Source organism: Phytophthora ramorum (assembly GCF_020800215.1).
Source record: "Phytophthora ramorum isolate Pr-102 chromosome Unknown Phyram_PR-102_s0003, whole genome shotgun sequence".
Classification (NCBI taxonomy): Eukaryota; Oomycota; class Peronosporomycetes; order Peronosporales; family Peronosporaceae; genus Phytophthora; species Phytophthora ramorum.
In genome coordinates this window covers 5,489,989-5,517,560 of record NW_027150649.1, presented here as the reverse complement: position 1 = coordinate 5,517,560, position 27,572 = coordinate 5,489,989, and the positions used below count along the sequence as shown (strand labels likewise).

The window sequence follows — 27,572 nt, the reverse complement described above, 5'->3', positions numbered from 1 at the left end:
CCCCCACAAAGTCGGCGAAGTCGGAGAAATGGTCTTTGAAAATGATGGACAACACCACCAGAACGACAATGATGACGACGCGCAGCACCACATACTTGATCGTGTTGGTGCCGCCGCGGTACTCGGCCATCTCCTCCTCGACGTCGCCCTTGTGCTCGTTCTCAGCGTCAGCCACCGACACGTACGACATCTTGGAGCTGCGGGGGGCCTCTCCCTGAGTCACGTCTGGCGTGGCAGCTTCCACGTAGCTCACGGGGTCCTCTAGGTCGAGCGGTCTCTTCTTGTGCATGCCCAGCGCCAACCGCTCGGCGATGTAGAAGGCCGGGTTCAGGATCACCGAGAAGGCGATGGTGATGTGCAGCTGCATGAAGATGTAGGCCAGCACGACGACGCCCCACCGCGGCGCGAAGCCCAGCGTAGTGAGACCCGTGTCCGAGTCTGGGTAGATGGTGAAGAGCAGGTTGCCCGTGATCTGGCAGCCCACGGCCGAGTACGCCGTGCTAGCCAAGACCAAGAAGAGGCACGAGATGAAGGCGACCGTGACGCCCACGACGCGGGGCATCCGGGTCGGGTCGCTGTGTTGACGCTGCAGGTCTGGGATGACGATGCCAGCGCCGTAGGCCAGTGACAAGTTGCCAAAGACGCCAGCCACCTGCGAGAACTTGAGCTCCGGGAACGGGACGCCCGGGTGGCCGCGCATGCCGTGTACCACGACGGCCACGCCGATGATGTCGGCCAGGATGGTGCCAAGGCAGCCCGCGAAGGCTGCGCCCGAGCCTTCTTTAAGCGTCGGGACTAGACACACCGGGAGCACCATGAGGGCCATGAGGATGATCCACGTCGTGGGGCTGAAGGCCTTGGGGAAGAGTCCGTCGAGCAGCGAGCCGCCGAGCACCAAGAACACGCACGGGATCAGCAGACACGAGCCCATCTGCGAGACGACGCAGAGCCATCGACCAGTCTGCCCCATGCACCACTGGCCGAGGTCACCGAACGTCTTGACGGACTTGGGCGCGAGCAGCATGACCTTGGACATGGCCACGGACGAGTAGATGTTGGCGAAGGCCATGAAGGCCATGGCGACGACGGCGATGGCTGGCCCGGCCCGAGCAAAGTTGCCAGGCATACCGAGCGTGCCGATGCCGTAGATGCAGCAGAAGAGGTTGAACGACGTCTTGGCGTCCTCGAACGTGAAGAAGGGCTTCTTGACCATGGTTGGGACGGGGTGGGCAACACTTGGGACTTGCGCACGAGCAGGCCAATTGAAAAGTGAGCAAAGGAGACGAATGCAAACTGTCGCTATTCACTTGCGTGTCTGAGCTCGGCCCGGATTAATCCTTACCGCCGTGGGAATGCGTTGAAGCTGTTGCAAATCGAAGAGGAGAGACGATCTGCTGAGAGGTGAACTCGCGTACTGCATAGCCAAAGCCAAAGCTAATCGTGGCTGCGCTCAGCTCATCCAGCGCAGCCATCGCTCCGCATCTCTGAAGGTCCTTCATTCAACGGTGCGGAAGACGCCAACACTCGCGAGAGATTTGTGCAGCTGCCTTGAAGTCGACCCGAGCTTCACGTCGATGCATTGCCGGCCTCAAGTTTCCTGTAGGAATGCAGTGCTTATCGACGCCCAGCAATGCCACCGTAAGAGTGCGCGGCCAATGCCGGTGATGTCCGTGCAAGCGCACGCGGTGCCCGACTCAGAGGTGTACTTGTACATGCCGCTCCGTATCTCTCAACAGGATGTGCCCGTTTGTTTGAGCAGTTTTCCTGTAGCCACTCGCTCACGTCTGCAGCACCCGAGTTGCGCGATCCTTCCCGGTATCGAGCTGGCTCCAACTCGTTACCGTAGCCCACATTAAAATGGCTGCGCGGAAGCTTTGTTCTCTCGTCTGTTGGTGCTGGTGGGAGTGGCCGAGTTCCGGTATCTGCCTATTCTCGTTTGGGACCAGCACCTACATGTACAAGATCAAACCAGAAACAACAAGTCGAAGCGTTGAAATTTGCAACAAACGCCGCCGCAGTGGCGTTTTTTATCTGCGTCCTAGCCGTAGGTTGGCGATCGCAGGTCGAAGCTCTTCCTTTGAAGCTTCTCGCTGATGAACCAAGTCTTGGTGATTCTCCCGTCAATGATACCGAACAAGTTGACGAAGTGGTACACTGCCTGTCAAATATTTAACAAAGGAGACAATGCAAGTCTTCTCCTCTCCAAACTTACTGCGGACAGTCGATGAAGACGACGGAGAGTCTGGAAGTCACCCCAACCGGAGTTAGCGGGGGTGACGCTGACTTGGACATGTCGTTCTTGGAGCCGATACGGTACATGCGTCTGCTTCGACTCGCGCTGTGGCTGCGACTCCGTCGACCTTTTCTCTGACGACCCCCAGGTGAAAGAACTCCTTTGAGCGCTCGTGGAGAGTGTGACCGGGTCAAGCGCAGACTCGCGCTGAATCGGGCAGTGAAGCTGGCGCTTTCCCTCGCACCAAGGCTTTCTTCAATGTGGGGGCTCTCAACTTCGTCCACTGAAATTCGCGGCGTGTTTCCGAATCCAAAGCCGCCGCTGCTGTTTGAAGAGCTGTCAGTACTGCGTCGTCGCTTGGTCGGTGGTCCATAGTTGTCATCACCGCTTTCTCCTTGCCACGGCAAAGCGGAATCAAACGCTTGCGGTGCCAAACCGAAGCTGTACGGACTTGTCAAAGACGTAGGTAGCGGCACCAATGCGATCCCGCTATCGGACAGCCAGCTACGTCCACCATTCGATGATGAGAGCGACCCGTCCTGACTCAACAACAAGATGGAACCACATGAACTGCGTGAGTTGGTAGAGATCAACGACTTGGGTCTTGGCACCAGAGGAGGCTTGGGAGAAGTCACGATGGAAGGTGCAGGCGATGACGATACCTCACTGGCCGTCCCCGAAGCCTGAGGACTCTTCTTGTATCGCTTCGGCGACAGCTCCCTGTCAAAATTAGCTTCACTCTCTCGCGAGCCCTCGCTTACTTGTGGCAGGTGCGTGTTGATCGGCGAGGGTTTGCCTTCCCCACTGCTGCAGCGGCGATACCAGTCTACAATAGACGGGTCGTCATCGCTCAAGAACCACCCGTTGCACCCTACAGATACGCGTGAACGAGCTCGCGTGTTGTTGAAGGTGCCAACCGGTAAAGAGGCATCCATAAATGGCGACGGCGGCGTGGTCGGTGTGTAGGATGAATACGAAGCTGATGACGGTTCCTTACGCTTGAAACCAGTGGACGAAAAGCCGCCGTTACCGCTGTTGAGTGTGAATTTGCCACTGCCAGTTCCGTCCCGCGAACGTAGTTGCAGTGTCGTAGGGGGCTGGCGAGCAGGCGCTAGGCCCAGAGGAGGTGGACAGGATACTGGGCTTGCACACGTAAAGCCGAACCCACTGTCGAAGCTTGCCGCACGCGCACCAACCGAGCTGATGTCGACACTAAACCCCAATGGGTTTTTCCCGCGAGTCGTCACGTGCAGTCCGCACAGCTCGAGGCGGAACCTCGTACTCTTGGAAAGTCTTTGGTTGTTTGAAGCCTCGTAGTAGCTGTCGTCAAAGCCTACACCCCAATGGAACGATGGTGACTCTGCCGGATTGATCGCATCCTGCTCCACGCAACAGCCACAGAACAGTCGAAGCCGGTGTCCGCCATGATTGTGCAGCGATGTTAGGAACCGGTGACGTCGCTTTCCGCGGTCTCCTCGGCTTTTGCGGACCCCCTTTCGCGACCGGCTGGTCCTCCTGCTTGAGGTTACGTCATTGGAACTCACACTAGTCCGTCGAACAACCACTTTAATCCCAGAGTTTGATCCCGTCGACTCCGCAAAGCTCCGCTTGCTGGGAATTCGGACCATCGGACGAGCTCCGTTTGAGTCTGCGAAGCTTCGTCTGCTGGCGAGTTGAATCACGGGGCGGCGTCCACTCGAAGCCGAAAATCTCCGTTGAATCGATGTGCGAGCTCCATCGGTATCTGTAAAACTCTGTCGACTCGTAGCTCTAGGTCGGGAAGACCGGTGATGTCGTCCAAATCGACGAACATACGCCAGAGCCCGATATCGGAGCTTCACGTGCTTAGGTGGCGGCTCCGTGGAAGAAGTCGCCATTCGTTCTTGTTGTACACAGCTTTCGTGTGTGAGCCCTGCAGATGGGCTGCTTGATCGACCGCGTAAAACTGGAAGTGAGGCGTCCCGGAAAAGGCCCGAGACCTGCTGAACGCTCGTCGACGCAGTAACGGGGAATCGGATGGCCCAGTGGAGCGCGGGGCTTCAAGTGGTCCGACCACAGCGCACAGCGAATGTATCAGTCAGCTTTCAGAGCGTGGCCAGCCTTGACCAGATTGCAAAACCAAGTGACGGAAATTCCAGGCCACGCCTCAATTACTCGCAGGAAGGAAGGGCCATGACGTGTTTGCTCTCACGTTGAAGTGGTCCGGTTATTCCGGATAAACTGCCTGGTATCTCTCCAAACCACCGACAAACCAGCAGCAGCTCGTACTATAGCTGCATCCGCATAGGGTCATCAAGTCTAGTAATGAAGAAATATGCTGCCTCCTCTAGAAGCATTTGGATCGTCTGAAAAGCCTTGGTTTCACCCCAGCCATGGGGTGTATACAACATAGAGTATACATTATACAGAATCGAGTATACAATATGCAATATACTTCGAGATCGATGGCCCTGCCCTTCATACTGCTCCATGCGCTCACCACCTGCTCTTCCTGCCTTCTCTACTAACTTATTACCATTCTGTTTAGGAAGTTTTATTCCTGTTGGAACCTTCGCTCAACTCAGAGCTCATTTCTGGCGTGTGCGGGACACACAGAGAGTCTGCTGCGAACTGTAAGCAACGACCATTGGTAACAAAGCCGTATTGGTAACACCATGAAGCAATTGCCCCGCTGAATCATGTTGGTGATATTGCATTGTTCATGTGCATATCTGACCCACGCACAGAGCAAAGTGCGGTTGCCGTGGCTGTTGCGAGTCCAACCAGCGGCTCATTTGCCCACAGATTTCACTCGAAGGCGTCCCGACGCGGGAACGACGACGCCGCCAACTCCAGCAGTTGGTTCCGCCTCGAGCGGCTAAAGTTGATAAGTTAGAATCGGCTTCAAGTCAATGATGACCGACGCCGTCCCCGCATAGATCAAGTGTCTAGTTCTTTGCCAAGCTGTCCGGTGCTGGGGCACCTGATAAGTTGTAGTCTTCTCCAGAGCTTGAGAAATCCAAGCTCAGCACTGGCGGTGGATCCGATTGTGCTCTTCGCTTTCGGGGGCCTGAACTGGATCGCCTCGACCCCCACTGACGGTCAGTCGGATTGAGTTCAAGCTCCGGTTCAATTCCGTTTTCTCGGTCCGGGAAGCGTAGACTGAAGCCGGCGTAGCGACAATCCCCCGTCGCGCTTGCAGCGTGGTGCCCGCTGCCATATTGTCCGCTGCAGCGGTCGTCGATACACTCGCGACAACGAGCACAAACCAGCAACGGTGCAACGTAGCGACTGTAAATGGCCACTCGCTCGTGGGAGCAACACGGGGCTGTGACGCAAACTCGGTATGCACACAAGTCACAGCGTTGCCAAGTTTTACTCAGCGTGGGGAGGAAAGCGCGTGTGCAGGCGATGCAGTGCCAATTGTGGTGCGTACCTCCAGAACCATCCGTGTCCGAGACACCCAGCGCTCGGAATGGTTTCAATAGCGCTTGCCACAATCGCCCGGGTGCTGCATGTTGCTGGTGCCGTCTTCGACGAAGCACCTTCTCTAGTCGACAGATGCCCTTGGCAAAAAACAGCAACCACCCTTGAGCAACGCGCGCGTTGCATCCACCAGGTAAAATCCCTGGGAAGCCTGCCTGGAAGGTAATTCGTAGTGTTCCGGGGCTGTGAGACGCGGGCTCTGCGGTGAACCAGCCCGAAATCGGGTGTAGTGCGACCACCCGCTCAGGTGGAGCCTTTCCTGCCGTAACCTCAGCAGCATCTAGCGAGCGAAAAACCATCCGGATGCCCGCTGAAGTAGGAGATAAGAGCTCGATGTAGCAGCATTGCTGGTTCTTGGCTTCCTGGATTGAAGCACGTAATTCTGACGTCGCTCTGGACTTTGATGCGGGGGCTCTAGCAATCGATGGTTGCTGTCGGAACGGATTCAACGGCAGCCTTGTACTCGTAAAACTGGCTGTGCGTACCATGAGTTGCTGTCCATTGACATATTCGACGCCCCGAGGCGGGGGCGACAGTAGTGAACCTTGGTCTGAGCTCGGCACTGCGTGCACGAGCGAGCTGTAAATGAACCGCGAGCCATAGAGCGATCGTAGCAGCGCGTTGCTTTCGCTCTCGCTCGGCGCTCGCAGCAGCGACAGCAGCTCCGAAACTCGTGCCTCGATTTCACCTCCAATAACCACCTGGCACTGCTGCGTCGGGAACGGAGTTGTGGTGGTCGCTGCAGGTAGCGCCCGGAAGTACATCCTCATACCGCCGGTGACACCCGCTCTCACGTGCTTCCAGCCGCGTTGACCTGAGAGTCCTTGAAGATTAACAGGCTCATTTGGTACTGCCACGCGCTGTACTCGCTGGAACAGCTCCAAGTCACTCAATCGCACCTTCCGGGGACCCGCCGACAGATTCGAGGACGACGCCGACGCCCCGAGCATTGCGCTGGCCGTGACTGACGCAGTTGCTGGACTGTCTGAGTTCTGATGCATGCCTGACGCTGCAAATTGGATAATGGAGACAGGATGCGGGGCGTCTTGCGAGACTCTCGGCTGCATTTACCTGCAAGAGAGTCGAGGGAGGTGGGATGCGGTCTAACATTGAGTGGAAGTGACTCATGCAATGGACAGCGCGTGGCTTGAAGTCTCCGGTCACGCGGCGGTGGTCTAGCGCTCGGAATCGCTGATGAACCCAGTGCGTGTCTACAGGTTAACCTCACGCTGACCGGATACTGCCCCCGTCCAGCACCATCCAGATCCGGAGTCGAGTTGTCTCGGTGTGTTGGCACCAGCGTGGAATGTTAAAGCAATCGTCTGGTCTCATTTCACTCGTAGGTAGCGCACGCCAAGTCTACATGTGGTCGTAAGTGTCCCGAGGCCATGCATCGCTGTCGTTTGGTTGACAGTCAATTGGCAGGTGCTTCTGAATAGGTCGAATGAAGTTGGTTGTGGACCGTCAAGGCTTCTCGGTGGAACTGAGGAGACAAGACGGGTTTTACCGTTTGTGGCTCAAGAACGACATCCCTGATCTCTCGCCAAAATGCACGGCCAACCCATTACGACAAGCCGCTATCTCTATCGCGGGTACGACAAAAAACTCAAGGTCATACTCGATCTCAACTTTGACTGGTACGAATCCTACCTGGTCTGGAAGTGGGGCCCAGCGTCTCACAGAGGCATTTCTCTGTAGATACTATCGAATGAGACCGTCAGTTGGTATGGAACTCAAACTGTGCGCTGAAGAGGGGCTAAATGGCGTACTTTTTGAACGACCTCATTGCCGCGAGTTGGTTGGGACCCGATTGAGTTGTAGCTCAATTTGAAGCCGATGCATAAGGCGAAGCTCCCGAGGATTTATTATTATAGCAGTCGAATATCAATATGACGAAGCTGCGTTTAACGTGCGATTCGGAGAGTGAGGTCGTGCTAACGACATTGATAACTCGCAAGGCGTTCGACGATAGCGGTGTTATAATACGAAGGAGCCTCCTCCTGACGTGAAAGTCTACAAGCATCTGTCGGCATCACAATGAGTGTCAGCACCTCTGTGGACTTGGCGATCGCGCAGAGATCGGCCAGAATTTGTTCAATATTGAGTGCACCACCGCGCACTTCCCGAGCTCTGTTAGTGGCGGCGCTGTGCCAACATTGAACCAGGCGACGCACGTTGAAGTGCTCATTGCTGCGGAGCATGCTGGCCAGCGCGAACTGTTTGCCAATCGTCCCAGCACGAGACCTGCTCGCGATGGAGATTCACGGAGGTCGCTTGAGCTTGTGCAAAGCCTGGCACTCGCCACCGCTGCATCTTGGCCGCCCGATGATGGTTGAGGGGCACTGTACCACTTAAAACTGCAGTCTGCGCCTTTGCCTTCCATGTCCCGGGTCGTAGCATCGCACGTGAGCCGAGCTACGGGTCCCCCAGACCCAGAACCACCCGCGCGAGATCGCTGACACCATCTCAACAACGACAAATGAGCCAGTCGAGTGCAGCGTCGGGCTTGAAACCCGACGCGAACGCTTCACGAGAGCGAAATGTTGCGCCGGGCAAGTCTAGAGACGTCCCGACTCGTGGCAAGCTCAAGCGCAAGGCGAAGCGCCTCGTGTGGACCGAAGAACTGCACCTCCGCTTCGTGTCTGCTGTATTCGAGCGTACGTTTATGATGCCTTGGCAGTCGTAATGCTACGAGCTAGAGGTGACCATTTGTGTGTCCGTTGTTCTGGTAGTGGGCGTGAAGAACGCGTCTCCGAAAGCCCTGCTGGATGTAAGTGTTCCTTCTCGTCAAGTGTGGATTAGAAGGTGTAGAAGCTGACAGCGTCTTGGCTTCCGTACCAGTTGATGGAAGCCAAAGACCCAACTGAGGGGCTCACGCCCGAGCACATCAAGTCGCACTTGCAGAAGTACCGGATCAACTACGAGCGATCCCGGCTGGAGGTGCAGAGGCTCAACGAGAAACACGCTAAGCGGAGTTTGAAGCGGCACCATCGCCATCGAGGAACCGTCAGCAGCGACGATGGCGCAGTGGAATCAAGTGCACGTAGCACCGATCAATGGATCCCACCAATGGACACTGCTTTGCCACAAGCCACTACCCAGCAATGGAACATGTGCGATGCGCTGCTGCTCAACCGCGAGACGACGGATCATCACATGCACTTTACAATGCAGCAGAGAATGGATTTCCATCGGGAGCTGCTGCTTACGCGAAGTGTCGAGGTCGCCTCGGGGCTTTCGTGGGCCAACAGAATGAGTGACGCGGTTGGTGCCGGAATCGACAGCAACAGCGCAATCGACGACAGCAGCTTTTATGGGCGTCAGGAAGCTGAAAACGCGAGCTTTCTTCAGGCTTGGGCCAACGCGGAGCAGCTTCGGCAACAGGAAGACCAAGTCTACGGCCGTCTGCACCAGCAGCAACAAAGCCTTTTTTCACAGCAGCAAGATACAGTACCTGCTGCACCGTTCTCCGTGGGCGGTTCGCGGCTAGAACTTCCATCAAGGGTAGCAGACGAGCGCATGGAGGCAGATGGAGGCGTGGACCTCTCTAGCTGGGGCCGACTCAGCCTGACTGTAGACTCGGATGATGACGACATTTTCGGCTTCCTCGACCCTCAAGCCTAGTGTTGACACCAGCAGCAGTACAGAGCAAAACTCAATTGTCGTAGCGGTGCTGCAAGCCTATCAGCTAGGAAACTCAATCGACCGGGACAGCTCCAAATTTATTGACAACGGACTGCAAGCTAGTCTCAGAATCAGACATGGAAGTGCCTAAGCACATCCTACGCCTTGAGAAAGTCAAAAAGGTCGTCGCTTTCCAGCCCAACGTTGAAAGGGTCCAATTGAGAGAGGTCTTCGCCGGCAGCGTCGCTCTTCACGTCGACCAGCTCGTCAGGTTGCGTGGCGATGATCGACGGCAGCAAGCTGCTTGGCAAAGTATGAGGGTCGCCACTAGACTCTACTGGTAGTGCTGTCGGGGGTTGTGAGTCGTATTGGCGCATCTGCTGCAGTTGGTGGGATGCCAATTGCCGCTGAGTGCCGGCCCACGCATGCTGAAAGGGGGGCTCCTGAGCGTAATAGTTGTAGTTACCACTGCTGCCCTCCCAGTTCCCCACGCCGCTGCGTTGACGCAGATCGTGCGACAGCTCCACCTTGCGCGTAAGCATTTGGCGATGGAGATTCATTTGCGCTTGCATGGCCTGATGCATCTGCACCCGCAGCTCCTCTTGGACTCTCGGCTGAAGAAACAGGCCATCTTGCGGCACTTGGATCGATAGTCCGGTCATGTCTGGAGGAGATGTCGACATCAGCATGTTGAACGTGCGCCACTGCGCGTCGGTGAGTTCCGGCATGGCTGGGGCCACACTAGCGGGTTGATCTGGGGACACGTAGTCAACGACAACCACAGACTCGCCGCTGCGAGTGAGCGGTGTCACCTGCTGCCCTTCACCCTCCTTGATGATGCTAGCGCTACTGCTGGCATTTTCATCGCCTTCTCGATCGGTCGCGTCTTGTAGTTTGTTTTGAAACAGGAACGCGCTGCTGGTGCTCAATTGATGCCGACCATGACGACGTTGGCGCTTTCGGCTCCGCTTGAGCTCCCGTCGGCAGAGCTCTTTGAACTCGCGACATGACCGATCGTAGTTGATGCGGTACTTTTGCAGGTGCGACTTGAGGTGCTCCGTCGTGAGTCCCGAGTCTGGGTCCGACGTCTTCACCAACTAATATACACGTCCATATGAAGAGCGGTGAGTATTGGGTGGTAAGGATCATTTCGGATCTGTAGGAGGACACTTACAGGCAGCAAAGCCTTCGGAGACGCATTCTTCAACCCCACTGAGTCACCAAAAAGACAGCATCCACATCGTTAGCCCATATTAGTCGGCAAACACTGTTTATTACACTGCAACACACAGTCAAAGATGGCGGCGACGAAGCGAAGATGCAGATCTTCCTGCCACAGGAAGCGCTTGGACGGCCGCTTGCGTGGTCGCTTGGTTGCAGTCGACGGCGTATGGGAATTGTTCATACCTGTCAATACTGACTTCGCGTCGGTGCTCGTCGGAATCGGCGATCGATTCTGGTCCATTGTCGACGAGAGAGGCAGAATTCCCAACTGTGGTGGGTGGGGCGTGTTGCGCAGCGATGGCCGCGCTCGACACGCGAAGGTCATGATGCGTGATCGTTGCCTCAAGGCTCCTTAGGGCTTTGATTTTCACGCGAAAGAATCGCAAATCGCAGAAAGCGGGTCAAAGAGTATGAAAGCACACTGCACGCTGGATATCGATACACCCTCCTCCGCGAATGTAGAACAACTCGACGTGATACTGCAGGATGAGCTGAGCGTTGCTAGATTAAACGAGAGAAACATTCACAATCCGTGGGTGTCATCGTCGGCGGAACTCCTAATTCACACGAACAAGCCATAAAGCACAAGACCTGGTATAAAAGTACACTGTACAGTGAGAGCGTCCACCCCTTTCTGAAGCTGTTGACAGCAGCGGGTCACGCAAAATACAGTCCTAAACGGAGGTTTTTCGATACAGGAAAACATAGCGACCTTTCTTCTGTCATACAGAGTATGATAGGAATAGACTACATAGAAGTATTTGCGGGATTCAAGCGTATACAGCTTTTAGTAGACGAGAATCGTGGCGTGTCAGTGCCCATCACCCTGACGTGGCGGACTGGCAAACTGGCAAAAACGCAAGGCACAGGTATCCACTCTGGATTCTTTTTCCTGCATTCCTGGTTACTCACGGCTGGCAGGCGATGCGGAGCCAACGAGCAGCACTCGAAAGTGGCAATCGAGTCGCCCAAGTCATACTGCACCACTCCAGTCAGCAGACAGGGGCGAATGGATATCGATCATGGCGCGAGGCAATTGATTGCAGAGCTATCATATGCATAACGCAGCACAGAGCATGGCCCAGAGACCACCCACCCCACCGAGATACGGATCCAAAGCTCTCTGGTCGTGCTTGGGCCGCGGTATCGCCTTGCTCTGTGGACGAAAAAAGTGTTAAGTCGCGGCACGCTAGACGGCCACCCTTCATCAACTCTCACCACCACCCGATCCTGGTGCGCGTTCGGTCGACGACGGATTCCTCGTCGAGTTGGCTTCTACATCATAAGCAGAGCCTTTGATAATATCGGTACTCATCACACTGCGCTTCGCCTTAACCTTGGCCGCGTTGTTTGAAGTTTAGAAACAATTATACGTCGAAGTAACTTGTATTCGCATCCGTTTGGAGGAATCGCGCCAGAAACTTGGTGCGAGGATGACAAGGGACATTTCATTTTCGACAATCGTGACTATGTGGACCTGTGCAGCTTTCCCCGGGGTCGAAACGATCCCTGTGTATTGGTGCAATTGGCATGGGATTGCTGAGCAGACAACTTCAGCCTCTGCTGTCTCGACGAGAGGCCTCATCATATGACAAACTCGCAGTACGCGAAGCTCAAAAAGGGAAGGTTCGTAGACGCCAGCAATTACCCGCGACACATAGCACCCACAAAGTCCATGAAGGCATCCCTCACTTTTCAAGCAACTCCTTGAATTGACCAACGATTCTAAATACAGCGGTTGGTGCTTTCACATTGTTGGGCGAGTAAGGAATTACTTAACACAAAGTTGAGCGCATAGTTAGCTGACTAAGCCGCAACAAATTCAAGTTAAATACTTACTAAGTAAGTTACACGGCAAAAGGAAACGTAAGTGCATGTAGCGACGAGCTACGAAACCGAGAGTTATTACTAGAACTCGGCAAGTTCTCCTCGCCTCATCGAACGAACGTGGCTCAACGTGACAAAGAGGACTGCAAGCTGATTCGCTTGTGCATGATTGAATAATGCTTGAGTGTCCAGTCCACAAGAATTTAAGTTTAGAAGTGCCATCTTCTTCGATGGTTCGGCAGCAACGCGCGTACAACCGATGAACGTGTACGTAGTAATCTACATTCATAACAAACTAGAAATCACGCAGAAATTCTTAAACTCACTCAATACTACGCGTACAACTAGAGGAGTCGAGTTGTCCCTGAAGCACATTCACAGGCTAGTAAAATGTAAGGCCTTGAAGTGGTAGTACCCCAGAAAGGCTCGCTCCCAGCCTCCTTTTGGACACTTCCGAAGCCTTTGGGGGCCTACCTTTAAATTAGTCGGTTCGACATTAAGACTAACAAAAACAAGAACGTTTTGAGCATGGGAACTATCTTTTATCAGCCGAGGAAGGCCTCCAAGGATGCGCTGGATATAATTGATTCAACCTCCAGTAGGTTTGCAAGCTCTGAGACGCTTCACAATTCCGAAGTCATTAGTACGCTCGCAGCCGTCGAGATGGCGTGTTATCGGAAGTCCTGACGCTGACAGTAAATTCGCCACAAGACTGGGACATAGGCTATGACACTTTGTAGTGGGGGATCAATTCCCAGACCTTGCGGTTCTACGCCAGATTCCCTGCGTCCTGAAATCCACCAAGCCTGGAAATACCCGAGAACGCAATAGTCACTGCCTCGACGAGAAATCTCATCAAATGACAAAGTCGCAGTACTACATGCAGACTCGCTCAATCGGCCTCAAAAATCCTTCAGAGTCATGCAAAGGGATAAGAACGAAGCACGGGCCGACAATGGTGCGATAGTCGTGGAACCACGCGAGACTAGTGACAGCTACTGCCACTAGAATGTTTGCGTAGAAGTCGAGGTACATTTCTCCTGTCCACACTTTTTTCCTGTTCATCATAGCATATTCCAACCATTGTGTACATATGAGGGATGGTGCTGCGTCGGCTTCGCAGCACCATAGGGACAGGCGTGAATTGTGACTTACGAAACAAGCAAGCGCTTACAGAGATGACTGCAGTCCCCGCTTGTCTGCCGTTCTCGAAGTTCTCTCTGCAAGCTCGCTTGAAACGGGATAGTTTAACGCAAAGAAAACAGCCGAAAGGGACCAGTGCACCAGGTTCAAATGATCTCGCGGGAAATCCAAGATCGCCCACTTTCCGAGCCTAGAAGCTGATATTTTCAGCTGTGTTTCTTCCGAAGACTCCAGGAACGACAATGAAGCTGCAACATGATTTTCCTACGTCGACTATTGCTGAACGTTAACATTGATCCCAAGTTACCCGCACTGATTTACATGCTGCCTACAGCAATTTACTCCCCCAGTCTTGCAAAAATACGTTCATGGGTGTCAAAATGGACAATGTTTTGTATTCGGTATTGTCTAGGCTTTCGTAAAATAAAATATCACATGCGGTGTTCATTGCCATGCTATCGGGTCGTAGTGAACGGAGTCTCGATACCTGGCGAGCTGTGGCGTCGAGCTGCCAGACGCAAGTGTGGGTACTCGCCTCCGACCATACACTCTCGACATCGAGCGCAAAATTGAATCGTAGCCGCGTAGCGGTTGTAGATGATCATGGGCTCGCGGTAGCAACACTTGGCGCACGCGTTGTAGGCACAAAGTCCGCAGCGTCGACGACGTCGCAGCAAGTCGAACTTTGACGTGCAGGCCACGCAGTGCGAGTTGGAGATGTCGCTGCTCACTTGACGCAGGTCGTGCTTGTAGCTTCCCACTTTGCGGTTGGAGCTGTCCCTCCGACGCTGCTGGTGCAGCACTTCCCCCAGTCGACAGATGCCCTTGGCGAGGCGGTGGAGATGAGCTGCCGTGGTTTTCGCCGAGCAGAGTCCAAGACCCGAGCTTTTGTCGGCAGCAACAAACTCAGGGTCCAAACTGGCGTGGAAGAGAACGCGCACACTCGCCTTGCTCTCCGGAGCCTTCTCAACGAGTATCCACCCACGGAACGGGCACAATTCGTCGACGTGTTTACCGCTGGCCTTGCCTACGAGGACTTCGTGTTGTGGCAGTGAAGTGAACACCACTGCAAAGCCGTCCTTGGTCGGGCGGAACTGCTCGATGTAGCACATCTGCTCGTTATTCTTGTGCGAGAACCGCTTGGAGCGCACGAAGGAGCACGTCTTGACGGTCAGCAAGCTCCCGTCGCCCAGCATGGACGAGTCCGACGGGATGGCATGTACCAGTGATCCATAGATGAAGTCCCGCTTGTGGATCTCTTGCATCACGGCATTGAAGTCGCTCTCATTGGGCGTCCTCAAAAGCGATACCAACTTCTCGAGTGCCCGCGCTCCTGAGACCGTGCCCATAGCCAGCACCTGAGCGTCGGCCACCGTCGCACCACTTCCGTTGGCGGTGCTTCTTGTGAAAACCGAAAAGGCCCGACAATCGCTCTTCCACTTCCAGCCGTGCAGTGATACATTGGCCAGAGCATTGTTGAAGTCGGTTGTCACTTGCACGCTCTCGACGCGTCGTCGGAGCTCCTCGTCGCTCACTAGCAATTTGCGAGTAGCCACTGCAGTGGTTGGTGCCATTCGGGGAATGCTGCAACAGTCTTGTGTCGTGAATAGTCGAGAGGGGCCGTCGAGTCCCGCGGTTTTGAGCATGTCCATCGCTCGAGGCGAGGCCGAGGCGAACAGAGCACCCGCGTCTCCGCTCAGCATCATTTTTGACTCGGAAGGTGGCCCACTCGAAGCAAATTGAGGAATAGCTCTCGAGCGGAGATCGACGCGAGTCGTTCGTGGCAGCCAACCCGCCGGCACTGAACCGGCCTGGCTCCCACGTGCTAAACGTAGAAGGAATGGCCGAGGAATTTTAAGGGCGAAACGCCCTCAGGCCAGTGCAGATTGGAGGTGAAGGGCGGGCGATATAGTATGACGTCTCCATGCGATTGCTGCTGCGGTTGCGCGTTTCGCCTGGGAAAGGAGGCCTCGGGTCGAGTTCTTCGCGCTTCGCTGTGGCTTGCACGGCGCAAGATCAGCGACGCCGAGCTTTCGTTTTGCGCTCTGGGTCGTCGTTTTCTCCGTTCCGTGCGGTGTCTGCTGCTTCTGCTGCTTCTGCTGCTTCTAGTGGCAATTCGGAATGGCTGGCGCAGAGCTGTATTGCAGGGGAAGTCGCTACCGTCTCGACGGATTCGAACGATAGGACGAGTAACGAGACCACTTCTATCCTGCATTTGATGCTCAAGCTGCTCTGTCGCATTGCCACGCTCGCACAAACTGCCTGCAAACTGTCTGCATGGGATATCTAGCTGAGGGTGTTATTGATAGAGGCAACTTGTGATTTGTGAGTGGCTGCCTCAGTTTGATGCATTGCCATCCTGCTCGTTCGGGCCCCCAAGTAACGTCGACCTCCGGACGCATGAGCCCCGCTCGATTACTACCATGCACCTGATACTACTCACTGGTGAGCTGTATCGTGCGGTCCAGGGTGATACGGCCAGCTTGAGCGCAACCGTTCAGCGCCGTCCCGTGCGCGGAGCCTTCCGACATATCCAGGAGGAAATAGTTTTCTACTCAATTGAGATTTGAGCGAGGCACCCGACAGGCCGCGCTGATCGAAGCCTGGCGTGGCAGCGCTCCGCCAAGTACCCGAGCCCATTGAGACCGTCGGACTTGCCAGCGCAAGACGTAGCTCCTCGGTCGTTTTCAACATGCAGGCGGGCACTCGACCGGTGCTTGGACAAGTTGGTCGAGTATTGCCCGGCGTAGGCAGCGGAAGGGGCACCTTCTGCTTGACGAGTCCGGCCTCTACGTGCATCCACACGAGGTGACTGAGGTGTGATAGCGAGGTAGACTTTCCTCGCTCCGTGGCCAGAGCTTGCCAGCTCAGCCTGGCCTCGACAGTAGCGGTGTCGTACTTAGCGTGCTGTTGAAGTTGTCAGCCAATCATATCGCCAAAAAAGGACTCTTCTCGTTCGTGGTGTTCGTGGGGTCAACGAACATACATGGATAAACATAAACTCATTCGGGATGCCCTGTGCGGCAAACGGCCTTGAATGCCAGTGGTTTGCGGGTACTGCTCAATGCAATTACGAACGAGAATATCCCAGTTCGAAGAGAATTGAGCTGCACAAATCGCAAGAGAAAGAGCCGCTCAATACAATGTCTACAAAGGTAAAGTCGATCGAGTCAAGATTCATCAACGCTTGCGTGGTTAATTATTACATTATCATCGTTTTTACTGACTTGTCCGGCGTGATCAGTGCAGAATTAAGAGTGCTTCGTACGCGCTCCCGGTGCAAGATCAGCTCCCGACGAGCTGTTGTCGTCTCCTGAGCTGGAGAAGGCCAAGCCCAGCAGAGGCGGCGGGTCGGATTGGGCTCTTCGCTTCCTTCGCCTTCCTCCGCTGGATCGTCGAGGAGAACTCGGGGTGACAATTGACCCCCATCGGCCGTGAGTGCGCTCGGACGGGTCCAATTCGAGCTCCGGCTGAAGCCCACCTTCTTGGCCGGCGAAGTGCAGACTCACACCAGTGTAGCGGGCGCCCCCGACCCCACTTCCCGGTGGGTTTCGGTTGTCGCTTTCGCGCTCGTCGATGCACTCCCGACAACGTGCGCACACCAACAGTGGCGCGACGTAGCGATTGTAGATGGCGACTCGCTCGTGCGTACAACACAGCGGCTCGGCACAAACGCGGTAGGCGCACAAGTCGCAGCGCCGCCAACTTTTGCGCAGCGTCGGGAGGAACGAGCGCGTACAGGCGATGCAGTGCCAATTATGGTGAGAGCCGCCCGAGCCCCCGTCATCTGAGGCTACGACTCCCAACACTCGAAACGGGTTCAATAGCGCCTGCCACAGTCGTCCGGGTGCGGTGTGTTGCTGTCGGTGGTGCCGACGCCGCCGACGAAGCACCTTCTCCAATCGACAAATACCCTTGGCGATAGACAGCAGTCGGCCTTGAGCCACTCGTGAGTCACAACTTCCAGGTGCATTGCCTGGGAAGGCCGCTTGGAAGGTGATTTGCAGCGTCCCCGGGTCGGTAGGAGACGGCTCGGCCGTGAACCAGCCGGTGATCGGGTGCAGAGGAATCACGCGGTCGGGCGGCGCCTTGCCCGCCGTCACATCGGCCGCGTCCAGCGAGCAGTAGGCCACCTTGAAGCCTTCCTGCGTAGGCGTCACGAGCTCAATGTAGCAGCATTGCTCGTTCTTGGCGGGCTGGCGTTGATGCCCGGAATCCCGCGAGTCGGTTGTGGTCATGGAATCCGACGGAGCGGTTGTCGTCGACGACCGATGCTTGAACGGGTTGAACCGCCCCGTGTGAGCAAAGCTGGCGGTGCGGACCAGGAGTAATTGGCCGATACTTGCGCCATCGGCACTTGCTCTCTCAGGAGGCGACGCCAGCGACCCGCGCTCTGCGTTGGGCACCGCATGCAGTAAGGAGCTGTAGATGAATTGCGTGCCGTACAAAGCGCGCAGTAGCGCGTTGCTCTCACTCTCGGTCGGAGCTCGCAGTAGCGACAGCAGCTCGGACGCGGACGCGCGGATCTCGCCGCCGACCACCACCTGGCACTGCCGCGTCAGGAACGGCGCCACGGTCGTGGGTGCGCGCAGCACCCGGTATTGCACTTCGATTGCCCCTGTCAAGCCGCCGCGCACGCGCTTCCAGCCACGCTTGGGCGAGAGTCCGGTGAGGTCGACGGGTCCGTTGGGCACCGCCACGCGCTGCACGCGGCGGAACAGCTCGCGATCACTGAGCCGAACTTTGCGCTGCCCCGCCGACAATGTGGAAGACGACGCCGACGTCCCCAGCGCCGGCGCCGGACTGCCCGAACTCTGGTGCATGGCAGACAGCAAATCGGAGAGTGCCTAGCGACGGGATCAACGTCTGCAGAGGGAGGTGGGACGGATAAAGACCCGAGCAATGGACACCGGTCAGGCGGTAGGTAGCTATGGATACTGCTGTTGTTCTCGGTGGCTAAGCCTTCGGAATCGAAGACGAACCCAGCGCCGTGATGCATTTCCAAGACACCCTCTACCTCCATTTTGAGGCGATCCACTGCTCCATGATCTTTTCAAGGCACTTCGACGTGCATGTGGCCCTGACCTGCTCCTGGCCGCCAGCTGGCGATTGCGTCGATGGTAAACAGCGATGCAGGTCCCTCCTGTCAGGCTAGTCACGCCTGGCAGATGAAAAGTTCGCGTCGGGAAGACGCGGGTGGGCGCACGAACGCGAGTCTAGCGCCATCATTTTGGCAGCACACGTTGCGTTGCCTGGAGCAATGTAGAAATGCAAAGCATGCGGACACCTGCTCAAGGTCTTTGAGCAAGGTTCGCGGGAAGATCGCAGAAACCAAGTGCTGCATAAGCGAAACGAGCGAATGCCGCTCCTCGTCCGCTTCGCACGCGAGAAGCATCAACTTACACATAAAAGAATAGTCGTCCTATTATAGACAGGAGACGCTCCTTTGATTGTTGAGATGGCTACATCCAAGTACAAGGCAACTTCAAGTTGAAGCGCATTGAATTGACCCTGTGGTTAGTCGGAACGCTAACTACAGCCTGCCACGCTCACGAAGAAAGTAGACTACAGTGCCCTCGTCTTGCAGCCCGTTTCTTGCGTTCGAAATGGCCTTGCCGACTGGGTCTTTTAGATGGCCACCGCCCCGGGGTCCACGGCTCGCAGTTGGCTGTCGAACTCGTCCCGAGCGAGGCTCTCGCGGCACCGCGCGCACACGAGCAGTGGCGCCACGTGCCGGTTGTAGATGGCCACGTGCTGTTGGGAGCAGCACGCATCGCACACGTTGTAGGAGCAGAGCTCGCAGCGGCTACAGTTCCGCGCCATGAAGATGTGGTACAACGCGCGGGTGCATACGATGCAGCGCGAGTTACGCGGCCCGCCAGCCGTGTGCGCACTGCTGCTGATCCCGCGAGTCGGCTGCGCTATGCTATCCACCAGCTTTCCGAGCTTGCACACGCCTTTGGCCAGCTTCCAGAGCCGCGCGTTCATCACCTTGGGTGAGCATGAGTCGTCGCCCTCCGAGCGGTGGAAGCGAGCTCGAAACACCACGTGCACCCCACTGCTGGCCGGCTCCGCGGAGAACCACGAGCTGCACGGGTGCAATTGGTGCAGCGCTTGGCGCAACGGAGCCCTCACTTTGCCCGCAATCACTTCGCGAGCAGCAAGCGAGCAGGACGAGATACTAAACCCACCGCTCGACGTGGGCGAGAACAGCTCCGCGTAGCACAACTGCTCGTTCTTCTTGTTAAACATGGACGTGTGCACGAAAGAGCACGTCTTGACCAGTAGCTGCTTGCTGCGGTCGTCACCTAGGCCTCTCTGCTGCCCTTTTACAACAGTCTCGGCACTGCCGCGGCGACGGAAAGTGGCTTTGTGCACCAGCGACCCATAGATGAAGTCCGAGCCGTAGAGCGTGTGCATGAGCGAGTTGTAGTTGCTTTCGCTCGGAGAGCGCAATGGCTGTGCTAGCTGGCCGATAGAGCACGCCACGTTCCCCACCGCCAAGACCTCACTGTCCAACAGCAGCGGCAGAGCGTGCGGCCCGAGCGGTGCCCCCGTGATGCTGATTATCGGCGACTGGCGGGTGTAGAGCTCGAACCCCTTCTTCTGGCGCCGCCAGCGCCACCCTTGGCTCACCAAGTTAGCAGAAGTGTGGTCGCTGCTGTTGCGCGGCAAGTCCTGCCACCGCTGCACCCGTCGAGCACGTCGAAAGAGCTCCCGGTCATCCACGCGAACCGCGCGACGCAGTGCCGACCGAATCGGTGCCGTGCTCGCGGACGGAGGCGTCAACGCGGTGTAGCTCGGGCGCTGCCGGAGACTGTTGCGGTGCTTGCTGCGTGCCACTGACGGTCGAGCCGCTAGATGTCGAGCATGGAGCTGAGCTCGCATACCAATCTGCAGCGACAGGAGTGCCCTGCCCTTGGCGAATCGGAGACTGTCGCGCTGAGGAGCTCGGTTCGACTCACCTTCGAATCGAAGTACTACTCGTTACATGCTGCTTAGGCACAGCGCCACGCTGGTCTTCAATCGCAGACGTGGCAATGGCTCGCTCTATGTAGGAGAGAGGAGCCGAGCGGCACCGCGCGATCGCAGGCGGCTACTCGCCGTCTGCACTTGGCTGCCACCACGAAAGAATCGCCTGCTGTCAACGAGCGATCACCTGAAGGCATGGCACGAGGAAACCGTTCTTGCTGTGGCCAGACTACTAGATTTATCATCGCAGAGGCTTCATGGACCTTCCGCGAAGTGCAGACAGCGCCTTGCTCTCTGTCATGACTCTGCCGTGGTTTCTTGGAGCTATTCCGCACCTGAACTCTCCGGTGGTTACTTGCAGCCATCTTGATCGCACTGAGGCGCATGAGTAGGTTGACCGAGTTCATACCAAGCGCTTGCAAGCTCGCTTTTCGATATGGGGTTCGATCTGTTATCTGTATTTGCTGCGCTCTGAGGTGACTTTCTCAACAACACGAAGCACTCGACGCTCGAATTGGCACGGAAAACGTCGGCGCAAGGAGCACCAGCGATGTATCTTGTTTTCAAGGCGAGGCAGCTCTTGTTATTGTTGTTGTACACGTATTTCGTAAGCTTGTACAGTGCATGTGCTCAGGATTCAGCACAATTGAAAGTATCCATTATCTACAGCGTTGTCGTTGCCTGTGTCTAACGATTTCATGTTCTAACGTGGTGGCGCGTTCTCAACAGGCAACGGCTGCAATCTTCCTGTGATCGACGGGAGTTTGGACACCAGCACCAGTTTGGCTTCGCTGGTAATTCGAGGGGTCAGCGATGTATTCCGCCGCATTTTTTTCGAGGATAGTTGACGCTGCTTCAGCGAGTTTCATCAGCCGCCAGTACTGCGACCTTGCCAGTTGATGGGGTTTCTCGTCAAGGCAGCACAACGCGCCTACCACAACCTTCTCCGCTTTCCCCGATTTTAGCACGGAGCTGACTGACACAGGAAACCCAGCGTAGAACCGCAAGCTGCGCATGTTCACCGGCGCAATGTGATAAAATCGCATGTCCGCCTCAGCGTGGCGCACCAGCAGCGGTTGATCTTCCATCACAAAGTGCTGGCAGAACGTTTGCTCGCGGGGGTTCCCACTACCCACGTCCCAATTTTCCGGCGCGTTGGTTGACAGCAGCGTCACGACTTCGCGCTCCACAAGGGTGACCAAACTGTGCGGACAGCCCATTTCAGCAGCAGCGAGCGCGCAGATAACGTTCAACTCAGAGACGTTGGTAATGTCGTGAAGGCGAAAGTGCTCGATCGCTGCCAAGCGCGTGTTCTCGTTCGCCGGAATGGGATAAAGAATTGGCTCCGCCTCCTTCGACTCGTCTTCAGTACAGATCAAGGCTGGGATCATGGGGTACGGTCGAGACGCCGCACTTGCAAATTTGCAGGCGGCCAGATCCGTTGGGTATTTTGACACATCCAGCGCTTGCGCGGCAATCTGCAGCGAATGTGGAGACCCAGACGCTCTACGCAGGAGCTTGGCATTCTTGTCAATCTGCGTTTGCGTCTCGTCCTGGTCGGCGACAATGAGCTGCTCAAGCACCACGAGCGCCGCGTGGCGACGGCCAGGTCCAGAATCGTCATCCACCACTTGCCCCAATAGCTCTGCGAGCACCAAGCTAGATGGCGATTCACAGCTCGCGGATGAAAAGGTCGATAGCTCTGACGTGCTGGTGGAGGAGGTTGGGGAGACAGGAGCATTAGGCTGCTTGGGCGTCTTCACTTCATCCGGTAGTACGCACTCAGGCCCAGGAAGCACAGTGAGCATGTGCTCGTAGTCGCAGTCCGTAACACTCTGACGGCAGCGTGAGCAGACAATGATGGACGCTAGGCGGCCGTTGTGTGCCTCCATCTTCTCCGAGGACGAGCACGCCACACACACATAGTATCCGCACAGGTAGCACCGAGTACGCGGCAGCAGCATCATGAATGGCGTAAATTTTCGCGTACAGCACGTGCACCGAGCATTGCGAACGTCAAACGCAGCTCGATCTGCGAACACCTGGGTCCCAAAGCGACGGCGACGGACGAGCGAAGAGAGTTGAGCCACACCACGAGCAAGTCTCAGCAAGCGTGCTCGAACAGCCTTGAGCGAAACAGTCAGTGAACCTCCGTGGCCGCGCTCATCGGGCTGGTAAAGTGCGTGGAAAACGACGCGCAGACCATGACTACCTGTCATTTTCTCTACCAGATACGCTGCAGTCACGCCGAGCAGTTGCGCAACCCGATGTGCACTATCCTTGACAGCACGTCGAGCAGGTAGAGACGCAGCTTGCTCAGCGGACAGTGTCGCTTGGGTCAGCGTGAAGCTTTCGTGTTGTGATTGGCACCGCAAGGTCTCAGCAAAGCACCACTGCTCGTTCTTGCCCAGTAGGTCGGAGTGCACGAAGCTGGAGGTCTTGACTGTTAATTGTCGATACGCTTGGTATTCATCGTAGGTGCGCTGAGGTTGGGCGTACGCCACGGATCCGGCAATGAACGCGTCTCCGTAGAGGCATCTCAGCGTTGCAGCGTGCAGTGGATCCGTTGTAGAAGCCAAAATGCTGGCCACCTCTTCAACGCTAGCGTTCAGGCGTGCAAGTGCCAGCACTTCATTGCCGCGCTTCAATAAAGTGAAAGCCGGTGCCTTCTCCACGCGCTTCCACTGCGTTTGACCGTCTCGAGGGTGCGGCAGCCGCGGGGACTCTGCAATATCCACGAAGGTGGCGAAGTCCACTCGATCGTGGAGAGCTTCAGCTTCGGCCATCAAGTCTCGAAGAGCGATGGACAGTGAAAGTGGAGGAGCAGGAGGCTCGCCACCGCTCCAGGAGGTTGGCATTGACTCTGAGGTCGCTGAAGAGGACACGGACATTTCGCGTTGCTTGTCGAGGTGCAGCCGAACGTTGTGCATGACGAGCTCCGACTTAATCAAACCTTGGATCGGTTGCAATGTGGCGGGTGAGGAAGATTGTTGAATGACTCGCGTTAGCGCTTTTGTGTGTGTGATGTGACTCGCCGAACGTCAACTCCCGTAAACTCTATACACTGTAACAATGAATATGTACAAATACTCAATTTTCCCATTTGAAAGTTTCAAGAAGTTTTAAAATCGTATAGCTTGTAATAACGTATATCCAAATAGATGATGTTGAAGTGAGACCTTAGTCTTCGATCTATCCGTTTCGGACCAGTATGGCAGTCGATGGATGCACTCTGGACTCCGTGCCAGCAGGCTCAACGGATTGAAAGCGAGCCACGTCCGTCCGAAGCCACGTTTGCAATAACAGTGAGCGCTACAAATGTGGCAGCCTGTGCTTTTGACTACGCCGCAGAAGACTTTGAATGCCTTGAGTGCAAAAGCTGCGCAGGAAGGAGATCACCGCCAAAAGCCTCGTAGGGGAACCAGTTTGCCATTATTGACTTCAATGAACATCGAGTAAAGGGCATGTTGTATTTTAATACTATGCTCGCACACGCCGCAGCTCTTTCGAAGTCGTTGAGACTTGCTTTTCATTAGTTTACCATAGCAGCCCTTCCTCTGGAGCTACACCTATAAGATACACTTCCGACTTTACACTTTAACTCACCACACGAACATCCACACAACACTCCAATCCACTCACACCACAAAATACAACTTCCATCAAGTACCCAGAGGATGGACCAGTATGCCGTAGTGACCGGCAAGTCCCGGGTCTCAAGCCTTGGCTGCGGCAAGACCTTCACGGCGGGCAGTCGATGAAGATGATCGACGGGTGGGAGTCAGGCGTAAGCGGGGTCATCTGCTGCGTTCGGGAGCTGCGGCGGTGCGAGTGTGGATGTCTCGGGGACGACCCAGCGTACATGGACAGTGGGGACCCTGCCGGCGAGGAGTTGCGGCTCCAGTCTGCGTCGCTGTGCTGGTGCTGGTAGGAGAGACCGTGGATCGTGAAGCGGCGCCGAGTCTTTGACTGGTACGAAATGCGTCGCTGCTCTTCTTCCTCAGCCGCCACTGCAGCTGCAGCGTCGAGCTCGTGCTGTGTCGACCCACCCAGGCCTATCATGGCACGCAGACCGGAGCCGTGCGAGTGCGATCGACGTGATCGTTGAGTCTCGGGTTTGGTCCGCTTGGTCTTGTGCTTGGTGGATGAGGTCTCCGTGGCTGAGGTCCGAGTGGCCTCATCTTCAATTGCACTGCATGTGGTGGTGCTGCTTCGTCGATGGCTCCGGAACCACTTGATGATAGGCATGCCTGCTTCTGGTGTTGCTGTTCGGTGGTGGCGCGGCTTGCGATCCAGTCGACCGATTGGGGAATGGAGCTGGCCGACCGATACACGTCGTCTCTCGGTCTTCTATGCGCCCCAATCGATCGCCAGTCTCTGTTACGCATCGCCCCGAGCTTATTCTTCGCCGAGAGGCGTGAACCGTCCAGCGTGGCGCTCCAGGCCACAAGGGCAGAGGCGGGTTTTCGCTGGCGCTTTGCTGGCGTGGGCTTTTGCATTCGCGGCTGTTTCGGCTTTCTTTTCGATGCAATCGCCGATGCAAACAGTCTTCGACCCGTTTCGAGGCAAATTTCTCCCCGAAACGATGCCCAACTGAGGTCGTGGCTCGGGCTGCGTCGTACGCCGCTCTGCTCGGTCAAACAGTGTTTGGCAAACACTGCTCCGGCGATGGACGATGGAATAGACGAGTCTGTGTTGTATCGACGTGAAAGCACGCATTGCATCGCGGTGGTGGACAAAGCCGATTGCAAGAAGCCTGCCATCTTCATGACTGCCGCGGAGATTTCGCTCTCAAGTCGAAGCCGTTTCTGGATGTTCGACCCGAAACAGAAGTCCAGACGAGCGAGCGGGTCTACTTTTCAGCTCTACTTTTCAGCTACAGGATCAAGTGTGTTGTTCGCACAGGGACAGCTCAATCGATATTCGACGGCGAGGATCTTCCTCCTGGGCGAGCGTGGACTCATACTTGTGTAGCGAAGATGTGCGTGCCCACCGTGTGGAAAGCCCGTGGTGGCGTTTTTGCGCCAAGTGCTGTTGGCTATGCCAGATGGCCGCTTCAACGTGAACGGCCTGCGCTCCGAAATGGCTACAGAGCCAACAGTGCTGCTTGCTGCTGCAGCACGCCGCCACGCGCTCGCTGAACGTACCGTCGCCAGCGCAGTCTAGTATTGCGAGGTGGACGACCAATGAAACATGCGGTGATGGCCAACGTCGAGCAGGATACTGGTGCTCTCGGACTGGAGCTGGCCCGAAAACCGATGTCACAGCGACCGGCCGTGCTATTATAGTCGACTTGTTAAACAAAAGCTTGGGGCTGGAAAATGCCTAGGTGACAAGAATTCTTCTCCAGCCCTACTCCTGCCGTTTCCTCTCATCTGTAAGGATAACCATCAACACTTTGAATTGAAGCATTCGAATGCATTTAGCTAAAGATGCAATCGTCAGGACTGGTGCGTGCAGACCTTAGAACTGACGAGCCACGATTAGTGAGACCTGGTCCTTGGCATCCACGTCAATTTCTTGTCTCTCAATGCTGCTCCCATACATGGACGGCTGGTATTCCCAGATGCGGCTATCATGGCTCAGATATAGAGGGCGTTTAGCACAAAAGACCAGGAGAAAAGTGTCGTTCAGGTTACTTTTGGGGAATCGTTTCGAGTCACAATGTGGTATGTTGTACGGAACCACGTAGAGCAGGAAGGCTCCGGCGCATCACCTTCGACCTCGAAAGCTAATGAAACCAGGTAACGCCAGCACCAATCAACGAGGTAGTTCCCAAAGCTGTGGTAGTGCGAGCTGCGTGGTACAGGCGCGTGACTTACTTACGCGCACATCTTATTCGTCTGACCACCAGTGTCTCTTCCTTCATTCGATGTCACTGTTCTCTTATTAGGCCTCTAGGGAACACCATGGGCACATTTCGACTTCGAGCTTCGAGTACGCCGGCTTCTGCCTCGCTCTGCTGCGTTCTCTTGTTTTAGTACAACGCAATCTGCTATAAAACGCAGAATTCAAACGGCTTCCATGCCAGGCAGTTAGAGCATTCAGTCGCTTCGCTGAGAGGAATAGACGGGTGCTGTGACATCGGTTTTCGGGCCAGCTCCAGTCCGAGAGCACCAGTATCCTGCTCGACGTTGGCCATCACCGCATGTTTCATTGGTCGTCCACCTCGCAATACTAGACTGCGCTGGCGACGGTACGTTCAGCGAGCGCGTGGCGGCGTGCTGCAGCAGCAAGCAGCACTGTTGGCTCTGTAGCCATTTCGGAGCGCAGGCCGTTCACGTTGAAGCGGCCATCTGGCATAGCCAACAGCACTTGGCGCAAAAACGCCACCACGGGCTTTCCACACGGTGGGCACGCACATCTTCGCTACACAAGTATGAGTCCACGCTCGCCCAGGAGGAAGATCCTCGCCGTCGAATATCGATTGAGCTGTCCCTGTGCGAACAACACACTTGATCCTGTAGCTGAAAAGTAGAGCTGAAAAGTAGACCTGCTCGCTCGTCTGGACTTCTGTTTCGGGTCGAACATCCAGAAACGGCTTCGACTTGAGAGCGAAATCTCCGCGGCAGTCATGAAGATGGCAGGCTTCTTGCAATCGGCTTTGTCCACCACCGCGATGCAATGCGTGCTTTCACGTCGATACAACACAGACTCGTCTATTCCATCGTCCATCGCCGGAGCAGTGTTTGCCAAACACTGTTTGACCGAGCAGAGCGGCGTACGACGCAGCCCGAGCCACGACCTCAGTTGGGCATCGTTTCGGGGAGAAATTTGCCTCGAAACGGGTCGAAGACTGTTTGCATCGGCGATTGCATCGAAAAGAAAGCCGAAACAGCCGCGAATGCAAAAGCCCACGCCAGCAAAGCGCCAGCGAAAACCCGCCTCTGCCCTTGTGGCCTGGAGCGCCACGCTGGACGGTTCACGCCTCTCGGCGAAGAATAAGCTCGGGGCGATGCGTAACAGAGACTGGCGATCGATTGGGGCGCATAGAAGACCGAGAGACGACGTGTATCGGTCGGCCAGCTCCATTCCCCAATCGGTCGACTGGATCGCAAGCCGCGCCACCACCGAACAGCAACAC

General features: G+C 55.9%; 8 protein-coding genes across 8 annotated transcripts; 1 reads left to right on the top strand and 7 right to left on the bottom strand.

The window, feature by feature from the left end:
• Positions 1 to 2,208: 2,208 nt before the first annotated feature.
• Positions 2,209 to 3,861, bottom strand: KRP23_4717 (uncharacterized protein; the record flags this gene model as incomplete). Its single annotated transcript, XM_067889710.1, has 1 exon — positions 2,209 to 3,861. One exon carries the CDS (start codon positions 3,859 to 3,861, stop codon positions 2,209 to 2,211), a length of 1,653 nt encoding a protein of 550 aa, XP_067748845.1.
• A 1,299-nt stretch (positions 3,862 to 5,160) lies between these two features.
• Positions 5,161 to 6,648, bottom strand: KRP23_4716 (uncharacterized protein; the record flags this gene model as incomplete). The annotated part of the gene is made up of 1 exon (XM_067889709.1): positions 5,161 to 6,648. One exon carries the CDS (start codon positions 6,646 to 6,648, stop codon positions 5,161 to 5,163), a length of 1,488 nt encoding a protein of 495 aa, XP_067748844.1.
• Positions 6,649 to 8,177: 1,529 nt separating this feature from the next.
• On the top strand, positions 8,178 to 9,322 carry KRP23_4715 (Transcription factor BOA; the record flags this gene model as incomplete). The annotated part of the gene is made up of 3 exons (XM_067889707.1): positions 8,178 to 8,355; positions 8,431 to 8,468; positions 8,540 to 9,322. 3 exons carry the CDS (start codon positions 8,178 to 8,180, stop codon positions 9,320 to 9,322), a joined length of 999 nt encoding a protein of 332 aa, XP_067748843.1.
• Positions 9,323 to 9,480: 158 nt separating this feature from the next.
• KRP23_4714 (Transcription factor BOA) lies at positions 9,481 to 10,787 on the bottom strand (the record flags this gene model as incomplete). Its single annotated transcript, XM_067889706.1, has 3 exons — positions 9,481 to 10,419; positions 10,497 to 10,534; positions 10,613 to 10,787. The coding sequence occupies 3 exons, from the start codon at positions 10,785 to 10,787 to the stop codon at positions 9,481 to 9,483; spliced, it is 1,152 nt and encodes a 383-aa protein (XP_067748842.1).
• Positions 10,788 to 13,971: 3,184 nt separating this feature from the next.
• Positions 13,972 to 15,222, bottom strand: KRP23_4713 (uncharacterized protein; the record flags this gene model as incomplete). Its single annotated transcript, XM_067889705.1, has 1 exon — positions 13,972 to 15,222. The coding sequence occupies one exon, from the start codon at positions 15,220 to 15,222 to the stop codon at positions 13,972 to 13,974; it is 1,251 nt and encodes a 416-aa protein (XP_067748841.1).
• A 1,545-nt stretch (positions 15,223 to 16,767) lies between these two features.
• Positions 16,768 to 18,339, bottom strand: KRP23_4712 (uncharacterized protein; the record flags this gene model as incomplete). Its single annotated transcript, XM_067889704.1, has 1 exon — positions 16,768 to 18,339. The coding sequence occupies one exon, from the start codon at positions 18,337 to 18,339 to the stop codon at positions 16,768 to 16,770; it is 1,572 nt and encodes a 523-aa protein (XP_067748840.1).
• Positions 18,340 to 19,144: 805 nt separating this feature from the next.
• KRP23_4711 (uncharacterized protein) lies at positions 19,145 to 23,346 on the bottom strand (the record flags this gene model as incomplete). The annotated part of the gene is made up of 2 exons (XM_067889703.1): positions 19,145 to 20,458; positions 21,424 to 23,346. 2 exons carry the CDS (start codon positions 23,344 to 23,346, stop codon positions 19,145 to 19,147), a joined length of 3,237 nt encoding a protein of 1,078 aa, XP_067748839.1.
• An 883-nt stretch (positions 23,347 to 24,229) lies between these two features.
• On the bottom strand, positions 24,230 to 24,736 carry KRP23_4710 (uncharacterized protein; the record flags this gene model as incomplete). The annotated part of the gene is made up of 1 exon (XM_067889702.1): positions 24,230 to 24,736. One exon carries the CDS (start codon positions 24,734 to 24,736, stop codon positions 24,230 to 24,232), a length of 507 nt encoding a protein of 168 aa, XP_067748838.1.
• Positions 24,737 to 27,572: the final 2,836 nt, after the last annotated feature.